General features: G+C 48.1%; 1 protein-coding gene across 1 annotated transcript in view; it reads right to left on the reverse strand.

Moving 5' to 3' along the window:
- LOC117728254 (nuclear factor of activated T-cells, cytoplasmic 1-like) overlaps positions 1-22,610 on the reverse strand; it is a 53,987-nt gene extending 31,377 nt beyond the window's left edge. Inside the window, exons 1-6 of the mRNA XM_034529061.1 lie at positions 22,496-22,610; positions 18,396-19,467; positions 16,565-16,724; positions 8,121-8,323; positions 5,848-6,020; positions 4,761-4,901 (exon numbers count right to left, since the gene is read on the reverse strand). Of these exons, the coding sequence (XP_034384952.1) occupies positions 4,761-4,901; positions 5,848-6,020; positions 8,121-8,323; positions 16,565-16,724; positions 18,396-19,467; positions 22,496-22,610 (1,864 nt within the window). The remainder of the gene's footprint in view (positions 1-4,760; positions 4,902-5,847; positions 6,021-8,120; positions 8,324-16,564; positions 16,725-18,395; positions 19,468-22,495) is intronic.
- Positions 22,611-22,929: the final 319 nt, after the last annotated feature.

The following is a 22,929-nucleotide window of genomic DNA, read 5'->3' on the forward strand; positions in this document are numbered from 1 at the left end:
AAGAAAGGGTGGAGGCCACAGGACGACCTCGACGTCTTTCTGGCACTGGCACGATCCCTTTGAAGTATGGACGTGCTAAAAACAACGGGATTCCACGATGGTCCACTGGGCTGACGCTGATGAAACCTAACGCCATGAAAGAAATACATTTGAATGAGCCAGAGGCTTTGAGAGGCAAACCGTCAGTACTATTTCTCAATGTGTATAATACGGGCCAAGCTAGCCAATCGAGCTCAACACTGCTCTCATGTGGCGCTCGCAGCTGATTAATAGCCGTCTCGACCCTTCGGTCCGCTCGCCTTCCAGGTAAACCCTCCAATACTGTACGTCACGGTTCGCCCCTTTTGGGGTAGCGACCCATCCACACAGCTTTGGACCCGCAGTAGTTAATCTATGCTTTATGTGGGATGGCAAAGGAGCATGAGAGGTGAATTCCCTCCAGCTCTGTTAGAGGGCTCCTCTTGGAACTACAATTATTACACATAATCATTGATTTTGGTGCAGTATACCGTCCTAATTAGACAGGAAACTGTAACTCACGCTCCTCTAATCTCTAGCCTGCAGCAGGGGTGGAGGCTGACCTTACACTGCCATCAAATTGGGAGTCATGATTATTATGCAGGTTATCCCAGCCTGAAGCCAAAGGGCAGTCTAGACATACCGCTAGAAGTACAATACATCGACCGATTAGTCTGGTGTTTGTACTTGTCCACGCTAGAAGTGTTCAACCAAGTATAAACAGCCTATGAATGAACTCCAACAGTGTCGCAGACAGTGAGGCCTGCGTTCCTCGAATTGGAAAGGAGGACCCAAATGGTTCAGGCGGTACTGCTGTGGACTCTTCTGTCCTGATGTTACGGATTAAACTGTAGCTCAGACTTCTCTTAGTCTTGGCTGTTCGACCAGCTCGACCAGCCAGAAGCAGAGGTGGAGAAGACCAGACTTCTCCCTGCTGCAGTCCAGGCGTGTGTGTGTGTGTGTGTGTGTGTGTGTGTGTGTGTGTGTGTGTGTGGTGCTGCCGAGCTCCAGGCAACGCTCCAATCCGACCAGATGTAAAAACCATCCAGCTCACCAGGGAATTCCCTTACCGGCCCTGTGAGTCAGAGTGTAGGCTTTCCCCAGCCCTCTCTCCCTCTGTCTGTCTCTCTTTTCCCTGCCTCCAGCACTCATTCCATCCATGGAAAGCGGGGCGAGCCAGAACGCACACTGCAATAGGTGCGCCAGGTATGTCCTCCAACCCCTGTGCCAAAAGAGCGTTTTTGGGGCAAAGCGAAACACTGACACGACCGCAACACACACACACACACACACACACACACACACACACACACACATGATAATAAAAACAAGGACGAAAAAGGAAAGTTTCATAAATCACCCACATTGTGGCTAGGTGCAACTCTCCACCTCAGAGAAAGAAGAAGAAGAAAAAAAAAAAAGATACGGCCTATTAAAAAAATAGATGTCAACAATAATTACCGTTGAAAAAGAATGTTTACATTACAGCGGAAACAAAAATGTGGACTCGAGACTTTCTCGAGTCTATCATTATCCAGCTAATACAGTCTCTCTCTGTATGTGTGGTCTGTGATGAACTCGGGAGAGCAGCTGTATTGATTCATCCATTGAAGGAATACATAAAGTGTATTTACTGTACACAAGTCACATGGCCCTCCTCCTGGCATTCGTTCACTAAACAAGTCAACATGTGGGCAGCATGTGACCACTTTTACTCCCCGACGTCGGGACTACTAAGGACGCCGTGTCTTTTATTATTATTTGTTTTCCTCCCCTCATCCTCTTCCTCGTCCTCTTCCTCCCCTCTCTTTCTCATCTCTCTGAGGGTCTCGCCTTTTTCCGCTTCACCCCTCCTCGGGGAAGCCCTCGCGGATGACTCACTGAAAACACTTCCTACTGAACAAACGCAAACAGGCCCGCAGGCGAAACAGCGAGAGTGCGCGCGCCCACGTACACAACAAACACACACACACACACACACACACACACACACACACACACACACACACACACACCGTTTGCATCAGTTACCCTGCGGGTGACAGAGTGGCGCATCGGGGATGCACGTGGCATTTGAAAAGTAGAAGTAACAGACGACAACAGTGAGTGAGGGAGAGAAGGAATTAAGTGGCAGTGAAAGACAGGATTTAACTGAACAGCCGGTTCAAAGAAAACATGTACGCAGCTTTTTTCAGAAGGATCTGCCAACGATCCGCTTTTCCCATAAAGAGACAGGAATTATTTATTCATTATGTCCACACCAAATTATTATATTAGGCCAATGAAGTAAATCTTACTTTAAACATTTAATTTAACCTACTTTTAGATGTAATCGAGTTTACTAATTGCCGTTTCATTGATTTATTTCTCGCTTTTTCATGAATTCTATCATCATTTTTCTGGCGTCCCTGTTCTCACCGCTTAACCAGAAACTGTTAATGGGACAATCTCCTCAAATGTTGATGTCATCCATTATTTAAGAGTCTAGTAATGAATTGGCATCTGCTCCTGTTGTTTTCAAAGCAGCCGATTCCAAAACAGCCATCTGGGTATGTTTCTGCTAAAAGCAGCTACATCCCTGAGTGTGTGAAAGCAAATGGAAACAGTTAAAGAAATACATGTATTTATGATTCATGGCTGTCTCATTTGTCTAATAGGCTCTTGTGCTGTGTGTGATCTCCCTCTGACTCAACCTCGGTGATTCAAACATCGACAAGACTTGGATCGGGACACTTGAAAACCGTCCCTTGCGCCTCAGGATTTGTGGAATTTTCTGGGAGGTGTTTATTGGAGTCAATTTTGGAAAATGAGCAGCCGTCCTGATCTTTAATGGCAGCAACAGCAACGGCTGTCACCGCTGTGGCAAAAGAAGTGATTGGCGTCGTGCCGTACAAAAAAGCTTGCGCGTGTGCGTGTCCCACTGTGTGTGTGTGTGTGTGTGTGTGTGTGTGTGTGTGTGTGGTGTGTAGAAGCACATGTCTGCGAGTTGCAATCACTGCGGCGCAATGCTCCGTATTTCACGGGTCCATTTAGTCAGGAACTTTTCCAAAGGAAAATAGGACCAAAGTAATATAATTACAATTTTATTGGCTTCTTCTTTTTCATCCCCTCCCCCCCCCATTCCCCCCATTCCCCCCCCCCCCCCCCCCCCCCCCCCCCCCCCCCCCCCCCCCCCCCCCTCATTCCAGTCTGGTCCTTCTAAATCAACAAGAGGAATGCTAGGTCTGAGAAACCATCATGAAACAGCGGGATTCTCTGATTAAAATGCCAAAAGACAATATTTTGCAGTATATTTGGGAGATAAGTACTTTTCCACACTCATACTTGCTCGTAGATAGTTGCCATTAGTGAGTGATGTACGCATTCCAGTGTGCGTGTGCATGTGTGTAGTGTGTTGCTCTGTCTGTAATGGGCTTTTTGACTTCGGAGACCCTGGAAGTGGTGGGTCATTAACGTTTACATAAAAGCAGACTAAGTAGCAGACAGACAACCAATCTTTCGATCTCTCTCTCTCTCTCTCTCTCTCTCTCTCTCTATATCTATATCTCTCTCTCTCTCTCTCTCTCTCTCTCACCACAGAGACGAAAAACAAACCACTGAAATGTCGATGGCAGGCGCGAGTGTGGGGGGGATCCCGCGAGCACAGAGCTCCACGCCGGCTAATGTCTTTAACGGGTATCGAGGATAGAGGTACGAAGAATTGGAGGACCAGGCAGTGAAAGGAGAGAATAAGAGGAAACGGAGAGCCCACAGTAGGCGGCTGGTGGCGGCGGCAGGGGGGGGGGGGGGGGGTGAAGAAAAGGGTGACACAACCTTGAAGGGGTCATGAATCTCAAATAGCAGGGAGTGGAGAGGCGGAGGTGTTGTGTACGTATGGGCTTTCCTCTCCAGGGGATCCCCCTCCATGACTAAATAAAGCCAGGAGGAGGGAGACCCCCACATTACCAAGTTCATCCACCTCCCCTCACCCCGTCTCCACCTACCCCTGAACCCCTTTAAGGCGCTCAGGAGTGTGCGAGTGCTTTAGCTCGTCTTATTTTGAAAGTCACTGAAGGACATTTATTATTTTCACTTAGGTTATCTTCTGATATTAGGGGGATGTTTTGTCCGTCTTTTTATTTCACTGCCCTGACCAAAAACCTCTTTATGACCTTGAAAGAGGAAAAACAAAATTTCAATTATTCTTCCCAGGAAATTATGACATCAACGCTTCATCAATTTGGTGGATATTATCGCCGATGCCTCCCACATACTTGTTGCTCATCCACATTGTGTTTCGACGTGGCCTTTGCTTCGATTTAGTGGGTGCAATAGAGGAAACAATCATTCGCTTGCAACGTTGCGCTGCACCGTGAGTATCCGGCAGAATGGGAGAGGAAGAAGGAGCCACGGTATAGTGAGAGTGAGCGAGGCGGTTAGATGTCAAAAAAGCAAGGGAGTCGGGGAGGGAGAGGAGCGAGGGAAAGTGAGAGAAAGAGACGTTGCACATGCCCCGGTTGTGATTCATTCCTTAACTTGTGGCGAGCACCAGCGAAACAGGCAATGGAAACTTCAGCAAATGTAAATAGGCATTGGTTAAAAATATAGTGGCTTAACGCACACCACATGTGGCTCTCTGGCGGGGGCCTGCTCTATTTTGACGGGAGGAGAGACGGAGGAAATGGGACGGAGGGAGAGAGAGACATTCGAAAAAAGAAGAGGTATCGAGAGGCGGTGGACATGGCCTGGTGACGGCAGCTTACCCTGGGCCTTCTCCACGAACACCACCTTGGAGTCGGGGAGGAAGTTGAGGCCACTCAGGAGCATCATTTTGCCTCCGGTGGCAGGGTAACTATCCACACTCTGCTTCTCCACCAACGGAAGCTCCTGAGCTGAGCGCTGGGCTGCGGGAGGGGACACACATGTCAATACAGTGTGTGTGTGTGTGTGTGTGTGTGTGTCAGCACACATAAGCTCACTGGGCGATCTTCATCCACTCCAAGAAGCACGAGGACGGCACGCAGCCAGTTAGACGGCAGTAGAAACAGACTTATCAACTTTATTATGATGATTTCATGACCGTCTCGCGAGGAGGTTTTTTTCGGCCAACTGCTGCACTTTAAATGACATCGGAAAAGGTCGGACGACTGATCAAAACAACATCATCGTGATGTGAGCCTGAAGTCACTATTTTCCATTGAGAGGCCTATCGCCAACCACCTGTTTTCTGTAACTGTGGCTAGCGAGTCAGCTTCAGCCGCTGTGATTGGGCGATCGGATTCACAGCCAGTCACATATGTTCATAAGCACATACATTTGAAATCTATTATCCCGCTGCATCGACTTTTAAATGGGAACTCACCAAAGCGCTCACGAAATCTTAAATTCGCAGAATAAAACCTTCTTAGTAATGATGAACCAGCTACATTTGACTATACATTATAATGCCCTCTCAACTCTGGACTTTAATTGGCACACCTTTATACAAAAATGAATGACAAAGAAACAAGAGGTTTCTTTCAATGCGCTCATTCAACCGTGCCAAAAACTGGAAGCTGGCAAATGACCTTTGTGGAACCCGTGCTAATGGGGTAGTCTCACCACAATAACGTGTGTGCATTCAGTCATAAAATGTGAAGTTAAAATAGATGACACGTGTGTCTGGCATCACACGTTTAATACATCTTATTGCCTTGGCAAATTGCTTTGATCACATACAGCTTATTGGCTGCGGGGCCACTGAATTTGCTCCAGCAGGTAATAAAGCAGCAGCTCAGTTTATTGGATTACAACAATAGATGCCACCTCTCGCTTAAGTGGGCGAGCCAGTTTATTTTCTGCGCAACTCACAGCATTCGATGGGGTTGGAAGCAGCCTGCAGGGACAACGTCCTGCCGTTGGGCTGGTTGATGTGCACACGGAACACCAGTCGGACGCGCGTGTTCTTGCGTCCGATGTCCGTTTCTCCTTTGCGAAGCTCGATGTCCGAGTTGCGCAGCTTCAGGATCCCTGCGCAGTCGATTCTGGGAGAAGAGTGTGTGTGTGTGTGTGTGTGTGTGGGGGGGGGAAGGAAGGGGTAGAATTCAACACCGTGTTTCAAAAATGACATTTTATATTCAAGATAATAGTGGAAAGCGAAGTTGTTTTTGTCATGCAGGATATTTAAAACAGAAACGTGTGGACAAAGAGGTCAAATGGGACGACTCTGCTGGTTCACACCGGTGGGCCGAGTATAGCGGCACATTAAAGAACAGCAGAGACGACAATGGTGTTACAGATCACGCACTGAAAAAAATCCACTGTGTCGATATTAATACAGCATGTCATCAAAGACCGAGTTGGACATTAATGACTTCACATCACAGTTTTAAAGGGTCACGGTGGTCCAAGAATTAGCAGCCCTCTGGAGGAATCCTCGGGACCATGAGCGCGCCATTCAAATCAGCTGCAGCCGCTATACACAAAGTCACTTTATTGCTATCTGAGCGCACCGAGCCTCTCCGGTCCCTTCACACCATCGGAGCCTTACGCTTCATATGTTTAGGGTTAAAAAAAAAAAAAAAAGAACCTCTGTTAATCATTGCCACGTGTGGCGTTAGACTCTTTTTTTTTGAGCTGTCTGTCTTTATTTCATTTCAACATTTTGGAAGGGAAAGGGGTGAATTTACTTTCCCTTTTCTTAGTGGAAAAAAAGGCATTAATTTTCAGACATGGCCTTTCATGAATTTAAATAAAAACTAGTGTGGCTGGTAAAAAAAAAAAAAAAAAAGAAAGAAAAGTGAGCGAATACGAATGGGATAGGGTTTGGCACTTCTATTATTTTACATGGTAGCTTTTTTTGTTGGCACTATTCCTGGAACAGGGTAAATGTCAGGTTTTATACCAGTCCATTTCTCCCATTGGCTTTGGTTTGGACCACTTTGAATAAATGAGAAGAACATTAGATGCGACGCGGGCTACCTCACTCTTTATCAAGTGTTGGGTGGTGCATGTGGTGTCTAAAACAAACACGGGATGAATCTCCAGCAAGGAAATGTTTAGACTAGTTTTTTTTTAATCTGCCTGCAAGACACGGTCAAAAAAAACGTATGATAAGCATCACCAAAAGTGATTAGTTTACGTGTGTTTATGATCACACGGTGTGATATTAGTTTCTAGAAGCACACGCATTACTTTAAATTTAAAAGTATGTATGTGTTTGTGTATGAGGGTGAATTTCCCCTCGAATAGGAAAGAAAGGCAGATTGAAACTGTCTGTGAGTTTGATCGCTGTTCTCGACTGTCTGCATCCCACACAGCGAGCAATGATTGCTGGCACGAGAGAGGCGAGACGGATGGTGCGTTATCAAGACGACTGTTAAACAGCTCAGTGGAAAAGAGACAGTTCAAGGCTTCTCTCTGACCTTTCAGAGAGTCGGAGGGGAGAAAGAGTGAACCTTCACTCCTCTTCTTGTGTGCTGACGACAAAGAGGAACAGAAACTTCCCCGTGAATATATTTTCAATATCGTATTCAACCCCCGGAGAGACATTAAGTCAAATGGGTGATACAAAATAAGGGATATTGCGGTATTGTTGGAAATGATATTGTAAGTCAGTGTGGATGTGAAAAAAAATCACCCAATGCTCAGCCAAACGAAGGCTTTTATGTCCTATAAATATATTCATAATCTCCTGTATTTCAACGAAACATGAAACAAATGTCCCAAGAAAATAAAGATTCATTAAATTTTTATTTTTTTTTACAAAATAATGTAAGTAAGAGGTAACGGTCTTATGTAACCTATGTTTTGGATGAAGCGGTTTGATCCATAACCCAGAGCCGTGGGCCGCAGTCCAACTAAATCCACTGGAGCCTAAATGGAGCCCCAGGAGCTGGACTCACTGAGCACAGACCCCTCCTGCAGGTCTGGAGGAAGGGTGAGACAGGCCAAGGCTGATTTACCTCAGCCTAGAAACCGTTTTTAAAGGTAGACTAAGGTCGTATTTAAGAGAGGTAAGAAGTAAAATGTGTCCGTTCATTTCTGTTTGAGCTCACAGACCACAACGGAAATTTATGAAGAAGTATCTTGAAGAAGGAATCAAAAGATTGATAGGCGACTTGTGAAGGTCTTAGGGCACTCACATGGCTCTCATGTTGTTTTCAGGCAGCAGAGGGATCTCCAGAACTTTGGTGTTGGATTGCATGACTTCATGGCTGGCGGTGGAGACGGTTTTGCCAGTGATGCGGTGAACCTGGTAGAAGGCATGTGGTCGCAGGAGGCGGTCGTCTGCGGTCCCTATGAACAGCTGCAGGGTGAGCGGCTCGCTTTCCATGTAGCCATAAAGCTGGCGGGAGAACAAAGAGACCCAGGTGAGAGGCAACGTCAGGTTTTTAAGACCTCCATCTCAGGCAACCCCTCATTTAGGAAATAAGAGATTGAATGCACATCGGCTACTCATAGTTAAAGGGGCTTTTAATGATAGCTGGACCACTAGAGGGGCTGTAAAAATAAGCCCCTTGTCTTTGTTTGTTTTTTTGGTTGGGTTGGAGACCTTTTTTCAGTGGTCTTTGCTGTCCTTTTTTTTTTTAGCTACATTCCTTGAGGGGTGGATGAAGAAAAACGTTTTTGGGGTAGAGATCTCCTCTTTACAGAGACATGGAAGCTGATGGAGAGGCCGGCTTTCGAGAACTTCACCGATCTTTTAAAAATGGTAGGAAGAGCCAAGCAGTTGAAAGTGACTCCATGGAAATTGACCTTACAGAAACAAAATAAGACACCAGGTCAATCATCTCCGGTCTGCCTCAAGAAGAGATGCTCAAAGTCTATAAAGTTTGAACTTTAAAATGAAACTAAAGAGATTGACAACCAGTACTTAAAGATAATTGGTGGACATAAAATGTAAGTCAAAATGCACGTGTGTTAAACAATTCTTTCTCTGACAATTACCAACATTCATTTAACGTAGAATACATGTGTCTATATAGGTAGTCGCAGATTCAGCAAACTATACACCTAAGTTTAATAACACCAAAACACTTCGTGGGGCTTGGCATGCAGATGGGATCCAGCCCTTTACCTTTGGGCAGTTATGAACATGCATTATGATTTCCATTAAAGCTCAGAGACTGTGTCCCACTGTGATGAAAGAGACTCCTGTATCAGAACCACCACTTCAAACAACTACCACTTCCTCTAGAAGGCCTCCATTAGCCGCTACCGCTCAAGTAATAAAAAGATCAAATCTTTTAAAAAAAAGAGAAGAAAAGCTCCATACGTAGTTTGAAAAGCACTGTTGCCTTTTTGGGGTCAACGTCACTTCAAATATTGACTGCCAAATTTACATTCAGCATCACTGGATCATTTTCTGTGTCTAAAGTAACATTATTTGATGATTTAACCAAGTGTATAATGGCTCAAAAACCGAGGCAGGGTTCCAAAGTGTGGTGAAGGACAACTGATACGTCATGAGTGATTTCTGACCAGAATAATTTGGCAAACCAAGTGTGGATTTCTGGTGAAACTGAGTCTTGCACTGCAGACCTCCCAGGATACACTTGCTCTGTGAAGCGCAAAGTGGTCATATGGTCAAATGTGCGACAGTGAGGGCTTAAAGTCTCTTAAAGAAAACTGCAAAATCCATCTGCCGAGCGACATCCGAGAGGACCGACTTCTCATCAGGTGGACCTCTTTGGATCCGCCCAGGTGGCTACTTGACCGCATATGACATTTACTGCGAGGGATCACTTACAGGAGACCAGTGCTCACTAAGCCATGGCCATCTAAACAAACAAAAAAAAAAAATCCCACAAATTGGTCAATTACCCCCAGCGCATCGCTTCTGACCAATTTTCCTTGAGCTCCATTCGAGTGAAAGCAGTGGACGCGTCGGATGATACAAAAGACTCCTGTTGTTTATCTAAGACACTGAGTCATATAACAAAATGCAAACCACATGTAACCTATGACATAATCTGATTAATGGGTTTATAATCACCTTTGTGAGGGCGGTCAGAGATGGGGCCGTGAGGAAGATTGGTGGAGGACTGAAGAGCTACGTCATTAGTAGTAATTAATGCTTCGGTGTCATGAACACCTAATGTCTTTGGTTAGAGAGCTAATTTGTCTGGATACTGTATTAAACGTTGTCTGGCCTGATAATAAACATGGCGTTTAAACGCCTTTGGTCTGTACTTGGCGACAGATCCCTTGGATTTGGGATAAGGCAGATGATCTTCACTATTAATTATGTTGAACAAGAAGCGTATATGGCGAAGGCATATCCATATGTCTCAATATTCTCAGCGGACGGTGGCTATCGTGCTTTGCTTTTAATTCCGATATCACGGAAGCGCAAAAGAGGGAGCGGTGAAGCTAAAGCCGTTGTCCATCTCCACTTCCAACCATCCGATTTTTCGCTTCGGCTCCACATAGTGTCTCTAGCAGCTGGCTTGACCTGCGAGCTAGTCACACATGCTAGTCATCAGTGAGTTAGGCCGAGGTCAGGGGCTTCTTGAAGTCTTGGCGTCCCGAGGGACCACTTCATCTATGCGCTGATCTCACCGGCAGACCCCGCTCTGCTTGTTATATTTTACTTATGGTGTCACTAGTGGTAATTATCCATAGCCACACATGCTACCAGTTACCCGTGTATTGACTCGTGAGAGCGCTACGGTGGAGCATGAGGTACAAATCGGAGACGCCGGAGCGTTAAATTGCATGACGTTGCCTTAAGATTTAATAAAACGCAGGCAGCACGCGCTACAAAGCCGTGTCGTCTGTCCCTTTAGCCTCAGTGGGCTTCTTTGGATGTCTCGGTGACCTCCAACCATTACATCAGCTGCCACGTGGCTGTAAGGAGGCCCACAAGAGAGGCACGAGGCAGGGGTGGGTGTCTTTATCCCTTCACTCGTCTTGCGGTAGCGCGCGATGACGGTGGGCTGCACAAAGCCGTAGTGACCTCATGCAGGAGAGGAAGTGATTAATGAGGTCAGGTAATCCTCCTGGTGACGCCGGTCTTCCCAGCGAGCAAAGGAAGGCGGTCTAGTTCCCCCTGGGCGACCTCCCCCGATGCCTTTACCATGTGTGCTCCTCTGACCCTGTCCCTAAGACCCCCTTTGCTTCTGTGGTGCGTTCCTCAAATGCACACCACAAGCGGAGCGCACAACTTACTTCTTCATTTTATTCTCTAAGGGGGAATGAGACGGGGGGGAAAGGTCGATATAGTGTCGTAAACTTTGAGTGTGGGCTGACACACACACACACACACACACACACACACACACACACACACACCTGTGACCTCGGCTTTGTATTTGTGTCTATAATGCAGCCTGCGAGGTTGGCCCAGAGCGCAGCTAATTTTGTCCAGATGAGCTTTCCGAGCTGTGACTGCAGCCTATCTGGCACGCGTACTGTATATTTATTTTGAGATAATCTAAACCGAGTTTTGAATCCGGGCTTGATTTGCAGCTGTTTCAGGGGTGCCAACTTCTGCCACTGTGTCAGCTACAACCATTTACACCTCCCACCGCAGGCCGCCTTCTGCACGAGCCATTTCTGATAGCTGAGGCTGAAGTGAAAACATTGTGGACATGGCAGATGATGCATTAATTGCGTAATTGTATGCAGCTGTATTGTCTCGGTCAGTGGTGAGGACACGAACGGGGGTGTCGAGCTGAAAAGTGAGGTGGGTGCATCCCGTGCACATTCCACCGTTCATCTCCCTTTTTTTCTTCTCCTTTATTCTCTTCGCTTCACTCAACGAAAATCAAATAATGACAGAGGGCGTGTCTTCAATGCTGCCGACACCGGGCCTCATCAAAGACAGGATTTCAACACTGCTTAATAATGACTTGCCGGTAAATTAGATGTGTCTGGCCCGGCTAAAGATTGAGTGTGAATAAACTCCACAGGCCCGCAGTGGGCCGCCTGCTATCCCTCCTCAGTGATTTCATCACCGCCTGGAGAAATGTCATGACTCGTAGAGGTCCACGTGGCGCAGAGAAAGGGGAGAGGAGAAGCAGAAGAAGACTGGAAGCAGCAGAGGAGGGTGTGTAGGTGGGGTGGGGGCTGAAGCAAGGGAGGAGAAATACAACAGCAGATTCAGCCCCCCCCCCCCTCCCTTTCAAGTGCTGACAGTCCCACTGCCAGCCTTTGCTGTATCCAATTAAATGTACACTCGTCCAAGTTGTCTGTCCTTCCAGACTTTACTCCATCACACCTCCTGCCCCCGCCGATGTCTCCAGTGCCTCACATTGAACGCATAAGGCGACGTATGCAAACCTTTAATGCGCCGCGTATTCATATAGCTCTGAAAGCTGCTCCTTTTTATAAGCAACCGGGCAGCTAACTTTTTTTTTTTTAAAGCGAGACACTCCGGTGTTATGTCATTGAGGGCATAGTTTCAAGCTGTAGCCCACGTCTAGACCAACGAGGGCCCAAATTCCACATTAAAAGAATGGCTACGTGACCAACACAGCCTGCCAATGGAAGTATCACCCAAACCTACAGAGAAGTTGCGTAAGATGATGGACGGATGAGTGCCAACCGCACGACTACCCACCAGTGTCTTACTTCGTAAATCTGCGGGTTGACTGGTTATCACCTCAAACCAGTGAAAACGATGCACATTTTGCCCCCCAAATGTTTTTTTTTCCATGTGCTATTAACTGTTAATTAGCGGTAGCCCAATACCAGTGTAAGGCAAGCCCCGCAGATGGAGAACCACAATTTAAAAGTGGCATAAATACCCCTTTGGGCAACGAATAACGGCCCTGACTAAGCTCTAACAGGACTACAGGGTACGCCGAGGCTTTTGCATATCAAATAAGAGGCGGCCGTAGATTTAACGAGCAATTAGCAACAGTATAGGATGCTGCCGATCGGGGGGGTGCTTCTTTTTCCTTTTTTTTCTCTTCTCGTCGAGACATTACGCAGCCAGGAACCCCAAGGTGAAACCGCACATGCGGAAAAAAAAGACCCGAGCACATGTTCGCCGAGGTCTTTCATGTTGCCGTGGCGGAAACATACGGCAAATTTGATATGCATTACATACAGTTGCAGAGGAAGGGAGATGGGTATTAAGTCATGCACACGGTAATAGGGACGATGGCCACATCCTGTTGAAGTTAAACCATGTCTGTTGCTGCTTTAGACTTAATGAGAGACTGAGTGTGTGTGTGTGTGTGTGTGTGTGTGTGTGCGTGAGGGGTAAAGCCCTATAGGCCAGTCATTATCCTATACGAACTATCCATATGGAGGACTTTGCTTGCGCCGCCGTGCGATAGGTTTAATTCTCCACAGGTGTTGCTGTCTGATGTTACTGAAGGTCTGGTAGATGTCTGTGTGTTTCCTGACTGACGTTGAACCGGAAAGCCTTTTGCAACGTCTTCAGCAAAAAAAACAAACAAAAAAAACAAATATTCGGCACATTTAACACCTTTTCCACGAAGTTCTCTTCGTTTGGCATAGCTGTGGTGAGAGAAAGGATAGTCTGGAACAGTGTGAGAGGAGCCCGATAGAGTAGACCAGATCCCCTTAATGGCGCTGTGGTCTGCTGCAGTAAATAAAGTGGAAAAGCAGCCGCGGGGAGGGGGGTCACAAAGTGGACCAATCGGGAGAGAGGAGGTTAAAAGGCTTGCGGATGTGGAGGAGGGCGAGAGAGGGCGGTGTTCTGAATAAATGACGGGAGATTTGGAGCAGGAAGCGCAGGGGGAACCGGCGCAAGCGGCAGAGGGGGGTAATGTAGTCGAGGTAACCCACGATCTCGAAGGGTTTTTCATCGGCCTGTGTGGCTGCGGGCTCAGACGCTCCGTTGCCCTCGGCCCACAGTGGGAGCCGAGCGCACTGGTTTGCGGCCGACCGCTTAGGGTGATGTCAGGCCGTACAGATGCTAAACGTTCCTGTGTGTTTGTCAGGCAAACACCTCTGCTTGTTATCGAAGGAGCAAGACAACAACAGTAATTGAGCAGTTGGGCATCTTGGTTTGATTATCTGCCGCTTGCCGTCTCTCTCTCTCTCTCTCCGGGAGGGGGGGGGGGGGGGGGGAGGGGGGGGGGGTGACCGTTAAACTGCAGAAACAATGTGTCCCTTCATGTTTTTTTTCTTCGTCTTGCTGTTTTTTTCCCCCCTCCGCTGTTGCTTTTCCAACACACATGTCACCGCCACTCACAGCGCACACGTCTGATCATCCGTGAGCTTAAGAAAACAGAGCTGTGGATGACTGGGCTTCAACCGAGGGAGGCCTGCTGGTGTGGGTTTGGGAGATGGTTGAAGGATGAGCGGATCACCCGGAGTGACATCCGCGGGCCCTCCGGGGGGGAGGGAAGGGAAGGGAGGCACCGGTGCATGGAAAAGGGGAGGTGGCGTCCGATAGGTGCCAGGATTCTGACTCCTATCCACCTCCCCCCCCCCCGCCACCGCTATGCTCAGCCAACCTCGGTGCCACCGAGGCCCTAATCAGCAGGATGCAGAGCATCTCCTGGGGCAGCCCGGCCAGGCCCCAGCTGCCTGGTGGCTCCCTCTGCCCCTCTCTCTCTACTCACTCCAGTCTTAAGCACAAACACACACACACACTTCCTTCGCTGCTTCCTACACCCGCATCCTTGTGTTTATTATTGACTCATTCTCCTTAACTGCACCTCACCCATCCAGCGCCTGCCACCCATTACCACAGGGCACCTGGGGGACCACGGCGCGCTGTGTCCTCCACGACAACGCAATTTCTCCCCGACGCTACAACAAAGAATCAGAGAGCGCCGTGAGAGCCGAGTCAGATTCGTGACGTGCAAACTGTGCAAGAGCTCCCCGAAGATACGGCACAACGCTCTCCTTCTACTTCGACAATATACCCTCTAGCATGTACACATGATTGCGTAATCACGGTAGATGTGACTCTCCACCAGCTGCCACGCTGCCAGCGGTTTCAGCCCTCGTGAAAACCCTGCAGATATTCCGATTGACTGCACATGCAATATCCAGCGCATAAATCACTCCTCGCCGAAAAAAAGTACAAGTAGAGCTGTGCGAGAGCAGGGGAAGGTGTGACGGCAAAGCAGCTGTTATCATACTTCCTCCATGACGAGTACTCCCCAATAATTTGGACGACGGTACACTTGACAAACTGGCGGCCGCGCGCCGCCGACGTGAATGTGGACAACAGGGCGGTTTGCGAAGACTCACAGGATGCTTCCTCACGACTTATTTTTACTCCGGCTCTCGGAGAGAGTGAGTCAGAAAGCGGTGGGAACTAAATCAGAACCAGCCTCACCTGCCACAGCTGTGCACGGCAAGCGGACTCTGTTCAGCCTCATCGGGGTGGGGGGGGGGAGGCGCGAGGGAGCGATGTTGATTCACCCGCATGTGGACAAAAGGCTTGTAATGAAAGGGAATAATTACCTGTGTGCACAGAGGCAGGCCTGTTTATAAGACCGAGTCGGGCCCAACAGCTGTCAAGTTTGACGGCGAGCAGACCGGGATGTGCTGACAACATCGTTTTTTATTTTGAACGAAATAGCTACGACGAGTCACGCGAGGCGCGTGACAAGGACCGACCGGCCAACCGCGGGTGTTTTGCTTTGGCCGCACGATAATATACGACATCTGCTTCCCCCGAAGTCTTTCAATCCAGTCTGCAACGAAATCAATAAAAATGCCCCCCCCCCCCCCTTGGATATCATCGGCGACGCATGCAGTGTCGATGCAGGATGGACGACAGCGAGAGGGGCGGATTGACGCTCGACCTTTCAGGACGACACACACACACACACACACACACACACACACACCATCGCCTCGAGTGCGGAGAAGAGGAGCCCTGTGCTGCGCCGCTGTGGCGCTGTGGCGAGGCTGGACGCGTGTCGGCCAAGCACAATAGAGAGAGGCGATGGTCCCGCTCCATGCTAATCGAGTCAGCATGCAGCGCTGCTGGTCAGAGCGACCTTTCTGCAGCGGCAGATTGACTCACGGCTTCGGGGAACATTAATAAAACGGCATGCGAGAACATACAGGAGCATATGGACAAGGGTGTTGCACACGTACGCAGTCCAAATTCTCAGAAGCGGCATGAGGGCTTAATTTGCCTGACAAGTTTGCGACGCTAATTAAATGGGATGTTGAATATTCCTTATTGAATAATCCCTTACTTCTAATCTTCCGGTGCAAACTTTAATAGATGAAGACAGCAGCATATCCGTTTACTCTTATGTTCTGGTCCGTTATTCCATTCTGCAGATGAGTTTTTGCAGATCATATTGATTTGAAAAGGACATCACATAATTCAGAAATAAACTAAAACTGACCACTCGAGTCTGATTGAAATCTTTCTTTGGTTTGAATTTTTTTTAAATAAAAAATTTAAAAAAGCAAGAGAATGTCAGTGTCTGGACTAATGAAAGAAAGCTCACGGCTGCTCTGAGACTACATGCTGTCATAAAGCTTGTTGTTGGACAGCAAAAGAAAGCCCCCCCATTAATCACTCATGACTGCACGGTAATGACAGGAAATGATTAAACACAAAGCTGACCTTGTCTCTCGATAAACACAAGCGTGCCACAGTGAATCTACAAACCAGAGCTGGTTGACATACCTGCACGACAGGGTGGCTCCCACATACCGCCTTCACCGCCCCCCGGCTGCCCTCGGTCTCGTAGTGGGCCCTGTGGTGGGACTTTGGCTGCACCTCGATCTGTAGGTTGTACGGGCCGGAGCAGGACGGAAGCTGCCAGTCGAGAGCTGGCAGAGATGGACTGCAATAACAAAATTACAATACACAATTTAGTTTTTTATACTCTACCGCTGATTGATACAATTTATTTCTATGGGAAATATTGACACTCCCTTCACTCCGCTGAAAAACAGGAAGTGCTGCAATATGCATATCCAGGTTTGTTACAATACAAAAAAATTATTTATATTTATTTTATCCTATTGGATTTGCCAAAGTACGAATTGCGATGGTTACATTATTTTCCACGGTTTCCATCACTGGAATCCCAAAGTTCAAAACTTGCTTTAAATTAGCCTCAAATTAGGACACTGTCATCCAACTGGCTTGGTCCTTTTTGTTCATCATGGTCTGAAATCGAATCCATTGAAGTAAGTCGTTGACATGCGTAATTCCTCTGCCCTTTTATTGGAAAAATAAGCGAGGGGCGAATGTGCCCCGGTTAGAGAGCAATGTGTTTTGTATTATGGCGTGACTGATGGAAGTTAAGAAAATGACAGTGGGAGGAAAGACATTTCTAGGGCACGCAAACTAATCTCAGACGAAATCAGCCTGTCCTTTGATACAATTATCAATTCCAAATTGATTGCTGCATAATCCGAAAGAACGGCCACAGTCGCTGTGAGACAATAGATGGAGTTACACCATGGAATAAGGTCAGCAGTACACCCTGCATGATATCTCTTTCTCAGAGCCGCAGCTGGCCTCCCTTAACGTCATTGTTCTCGAGATGGAGAGTCAGAGCTTCCCATGTGAACACCGTGGAGATATCTAAACCAAAACAAACATGTGCAAGACAATATTTCGCTCTGCCGGATGCCTGGTAAACGCAAAGCCCTGACCCGAAGGGTGGCTCAACTGAAAACAATCTCTGGCATCTTTGTGGAACTTGCGGGCTGTTTGTTGACCCAAAACGAACTGATTTCCCCCCACGGGGCTTTATCTGCCCTGTCAGGGCATGACATCAGGTTAGCCACACAGAGAGAGATGGGCCGATGGCGCGACGGCGCGCAGCAGCCAGCCGGCTGATTAACCCACAGACTGCTTCCCCTTCAGTCAGGCCTGTCACCATTACTTCCTGTTGCTCACTATCTTAATCAAACACTTGATTTCCGACCAGGAGACTCAGGCTATTGGCTTGGGAGAAATGCCACGACGGACACAATTGAAAATGAAAAAGCATGTTTTGCTCAAAAGTCAAAATCAATGATATAGTCGAGTGCACACTTGTGTGTATTCGTGCGATTGTGTCTGTTTGAGTTCTCATGTTTGCGCGAAGGGTGCTATGGCAACAGTGCCACGCACATGCTGGGCAACTCCACCATGTGAAATATGATTTATGAAATAGTTTTGATCTTCAAAGAGAACTCCTTTTGGAAGTGAAGGGCATGCAACTTTGGGATTTCTTGCTTTTGATATGGCCTTTGAAGATTCAAAACTAAAACTCAAATCTCATCCTTGCAATGAGTTAGCAACGCCGAATGGAAACGAAAATGCAAAAAACGGGGCAACGTGATGGCATTATTGGACAAATTGGTTTTAAAAATGTGTGTCTAAATAAGTAAGCACCAGTGTGCGTTTTATTGTCTCCTCAAGGCAACTTAGAGACTCTTGGGTGGGTTTTCACATTGACCGGTTTGTATGCTTTAACTTTGTTGCATTAACACTGAGTTGCTCGACCGGTTCCACCTACCTGAGGTAAGGCTTGGGTTTGGACCAGGAGTACGGATGCTGGGGCACATCCAGGAACCCTCCACAGTAGCTCTCCTTCTTGAGGGCCAGACGGGAGGGGTAGTCCTCATGGCAGAGCTCCCCATCGGGGTCCAACTTCAGGCTCATGGAGTGGTCCAGCATGGTCTTCCGCGTCTTGATTGGGATCCCCTCCCCAATGTCCACTACTCCATCTGTGGTTAGAGCGTTGATGGCGGCCACGATGGCAGAATTGGTGTACTGGTTGGTGTTGGCCTGCCAGTTCTCATCCGTGATGCTGACCCTGGGGGAGCCATGTGGGGATGGGTTGGGCGACTGGTTGGGTGAGCAGGATGTCTGACGGTAGGTGGTGCCATTTAAGCTGTACTTTCTCTTCCCCATGCTGCCGTTGTTGACTCCGCCGCCTCCACTGTAGGAGGGGGAGTTAGGCCGGGAGCCACGGGGTTGCGCCGGCCAGCCTTCCTCGGCCACGGCTCCTATCTGAGGAGAGGTGGAGGGTGAATGGTGAGGGGAAGCCACAGGACCGCTGGCATGTGGGCAAGACATGAGCGAAGAGGAGCCTTTGGGGGAAACACAGGGAGACTGCCAGGGAGAGTTCTGTGGGGAGTTTTCGTAGTTGTAGAAGCCCGACTCGTAAGAGGACGCCTCTGAGTTACAGCTGCGAGAGGAAATGCTACTTGCTGGGCTGAGGCAGCTGGGGTCACGGTAGCCGTCGGCATTGGGCAGCGTCAGAGTCACGATGGAGTTGACGCCTCGCTTGATGATGTGGTCCTCACTGTTGCTCTCTTCTACCTCGTCCTCGGGATACTGGCTGTAGGCCGTGATCTCGATACGGGGGCTTTCCAAAGCCGGGGACCCATTGGGTCTCAGCCCGTGGGGCAGGTAATAGCCGGACGCTGCATGGTTATCATTTTGGAGGCTGTAGCCTGTCTGGTGGCAAGACGAAACCGAGATGACCGGGCTGGACTGTAAAGTGTGGTACTGGGTGGCCAGACAGGGGTTGCCCATCCCCAGTGGAAGGGACAAACTGACGTTTGGTGTGTAGCTGTATGCATCTGGAAGAAAAAGAAGCACATTGTAAGTATATGGAGGTATAGTATATAACAACAAACCACTGAAAAAGCTCAGAGCCATTACTTTATGGTGGTAATTAACTATGATTGCATTTTAGAACAATACCCCCACACAAATGTTACCAATGTGCCCTGCAGCGAACGAGTGCCTCCCTTCTTCGTAAACATCTGGAGAAGCTTAGCAATCATCTCCAAGCATTTACTGTATGTGGTTGCTGTGTAGTCGCAAGTTGCGTTGCCAGTCTGTTTGTTTGATCAGTTCATCTAAGGCTCTATTTGGCACTCCCTGCTGTCATATGTACTCTACACAAATTCCTCCAGCAGCGCTGATGGATGCCTTATTTGATTGATTGCATCACTCACTGAGTGAATTAGGCCCTCCCCGGTGGAAAACTGACAGCACTCTCGCATCGCTCTGAGCTTGTGATTAAGTCAAAGGGAGTTTGCTGCAGCGTTGCACACAGATGCGCGGCGGTACACACACACACACACACACACAAACAAAGGGCACGCACAAGCAAGGAGAGACCGCCGGCAGACAAGTGCCACTGACATACAAACTCGGGTCACAGGAAGCAGACGCAGCCCAGCAGGTACACGCCTCTTCCGTCGGCCTTGTGCGGCGGCTGCGTCACGAGTTGTAAACCGAATGTCAGCCTTTTAATTGAGAAAGTCAATGAGGGTAAACGTGGTCAAAGAATGACAACCGTTCAAGTCTGAAACCCAGCGAGGGGGCATTACCCCTTCATGCGACATGCTATATTTGTTTACCACAACGCTGCGCATCACATGAAATGATGAATCGGTCACACACACCACATAATGTGCGGGTAGGCAGTCTGAAAGGACTTTATGATATTCTATTTTCAGAGGCGATTACGCGCCGTGCATCAGACGAGCTCGATACGCCACAAGTCGAGTGAGGCCTCGGGCACTTTTCATATGTATCCCTGTGCCCCAGTCACTTTTAAGACAGAGAAAACAATATCATTCTAATAAAACTGGTATGCTTTTTTTGGCTAAACGCAATCTCTTTTCAGCATTTTTGTTTTGTTTTGTTTTGTTTACATTCAAGATAAAATTTCTGATGAGTGAGATACAAAAAATAAAAAACACCCTCCACTGTACCCACCTCTCTCAGGTGCATTCTGGACACCTTGGCTGTACTCAAACACATAGCTGAAATCAAACTCTTGCCCTTCATGCTGGAAACTCATCTCCGCCCGAGTGATTACACGCCAAGTCTCAACATAAAAACTTGCCTCCAGCTCGGTCTCCTCTGATGCTCTTCTGCTCTGGTTTGCCCTCTTCTAGTGCTGAACCGATGATAATGCCCTGCCCACTCCACCCGGTGGGACACACCTCCTTAATTAAGGCCTCGCTGACTTCGCTTGAGAGCTCATGCTGTTGTTGTTCTTTCTTTTTTCTTCTTTCGAATGTGCGTGTGACCAGCGCGCCACGCCGCAACACACTTGACTTCTCCTCCCACCCACTCAAACAGGCACTGGGGCTTTCACTCCTGTGTGCTTCAAGATCTTGAAACTGGGCTTTTTTCTTCTTCTCCGGCACACACACACACACACACACACACACACACACACACACACACACACACACGCACTGCTGAACTAACAACATTATAGCAGATCATCATTTGTGGGGCGAAACAAATGAAAGAAGAAAGAAAAGGAGTCACTCTTGCACTCAAAGCAGAGCGCGTGAGTTAATTTGAAAAACACTGACTATCACACAGATTACAGCGTGCTCACTCTATCCTCCACCAATTTTTTCTCAATCATGCTATCACGATCAAAATGCTCTCTCCCCACAACCGAGGCCCCGTAGACTAAAGCATGTCTGTGGTCTCGGCTAGGCTCAGACTGACGGGACCTCAGGGAGAGATAGGTGGTCGCCCACAGAAGTCATCTGCAGCCTCTGGAACCAAGAACCCAGGGGCCACTTATCATGCATGGCTGACTATGGGCTATGGCAAAACACCAGTAAAGTGTGTGTGTGTGTGTGTGTGTGCTTGCATCTGCACGTCTATGCGTCTGAGTTTATGTATGTGATAATAAAGCAGCCCTCGGCATATTGCTGAAGCTGCACGTGGTTGCGCACGTCTCATTGTCAAAAGCTACCCGGAATCCCTGAACGCACATATCTCAGCATTCTCTCTCTCTCATGCGCGCACACACACACACACACGCACACACATCTGTTACCAATTATAGGGCTTAGGACTGAGGGACTGAAATGAATATTAATACAGCCCGCAACCGTCTGTCTGAAACCTCAAAGACAAAATTAAATGACCAAAATCCACAAAAAAAGCCAGTTACATCAGCGCTGGGAGACGCTGTGAATTATGACAAGGCAGACTATCGATGACTTCTGATGGACCAAATCTAGCCTTCAAAAACAGAAAGAAAAGAACTAATGGTAAACCAAGGCTGACTCATCCTCCAAGCTGAAGCATCTCCAAACAAGGCACAGAAGCTCAAGCTATACCCCCTGATGGTCGCTGAGCTGCGGCTGACCTCTGACCTCCTTGTGCATTGGGAAAACAGAAAACTTGTCATATTATGTATAAAAGAAAAGTAGTCGGACCTCACATCGTGAGGAGTTCTGGTGACGGCAACAGTGCATGCTTCTTTGCACACACTGAGAAGCACCTGCAAAAAGACACCTCGGGGTGTGGATGGAACGTTGCTGCCTGTGACTCAAATATATTTGTGGACTTGAGAAAATAAACAAATTAATAAAAGAAAACAAAAAAACACATGAGAGGATCATTCAAAAGTGTTTCCTCAAAAACAAAAAAACAAAAAAAGTGTATTCATATTTTTCATTTATCAAACAGCAATAGTTAGGATCGATCTTAGCATGCATTCAAAACCACAATGAATCTGCAGCTCACCAACACATGACAGCTCTGTTTGCAACCAGGTGTGAACACATCTTTAAGCCACGACAGCACGCTTCGTATAGCCGAGCGTCACGTGCACGTTACCTTCTTCTGCAGACTTCATCTCGAGAGAGGTGAGAAGCTGGACTCCTCGCTCTTTACCGGCTGTCGCTCCAAAGCCGAACTTGGAATTGACGCTCGGCCAGAAGGTATCCTGCATTCAACCGGGCGACGGGCAACTTTTCTATCCGGTTGCGACGCTGGGCAACGGCCGACGGACACTGTTGCGCGGAGCTAAATCGCGAAATCACACGCGGCGAGAGAAGAAGCGCATCATCCGGAGCGGAGCGACGTGCGCAAAACCCTGGAGCCACGGAGCGCGCGCCTGGAGAGAGAGAGAGAGAGAGAGAGAGAGAGAGATCCGGTGCCGTCGTGGAGAACGGCTGCCTGCCGGTGGGGGGGGGGGGGGGGGGTAAGGGGAGGGGGGGATCGGTTTGCGGGATGAGGTGAGCTTGACTGTCTTGCAGCCCAGTGAAGCT

Source organism: Cyclopterus lumpus, chromosome 25 (genome assembly GCF_009769545.1).
Source record: "Cyclopterus lumpus isolate fCycLum1 chromosome 25, fCycLum1.pri, whole genome shotgun sequence".
In the NCBI taxonomy this organism is placed as follows: domain Eukaryota; kingdom Metazoa; phylum Chordata; class Actinopteri; order Perciformes; family Cyclopteridae; genus Cyclopterus; species Cyclopterus lumpus.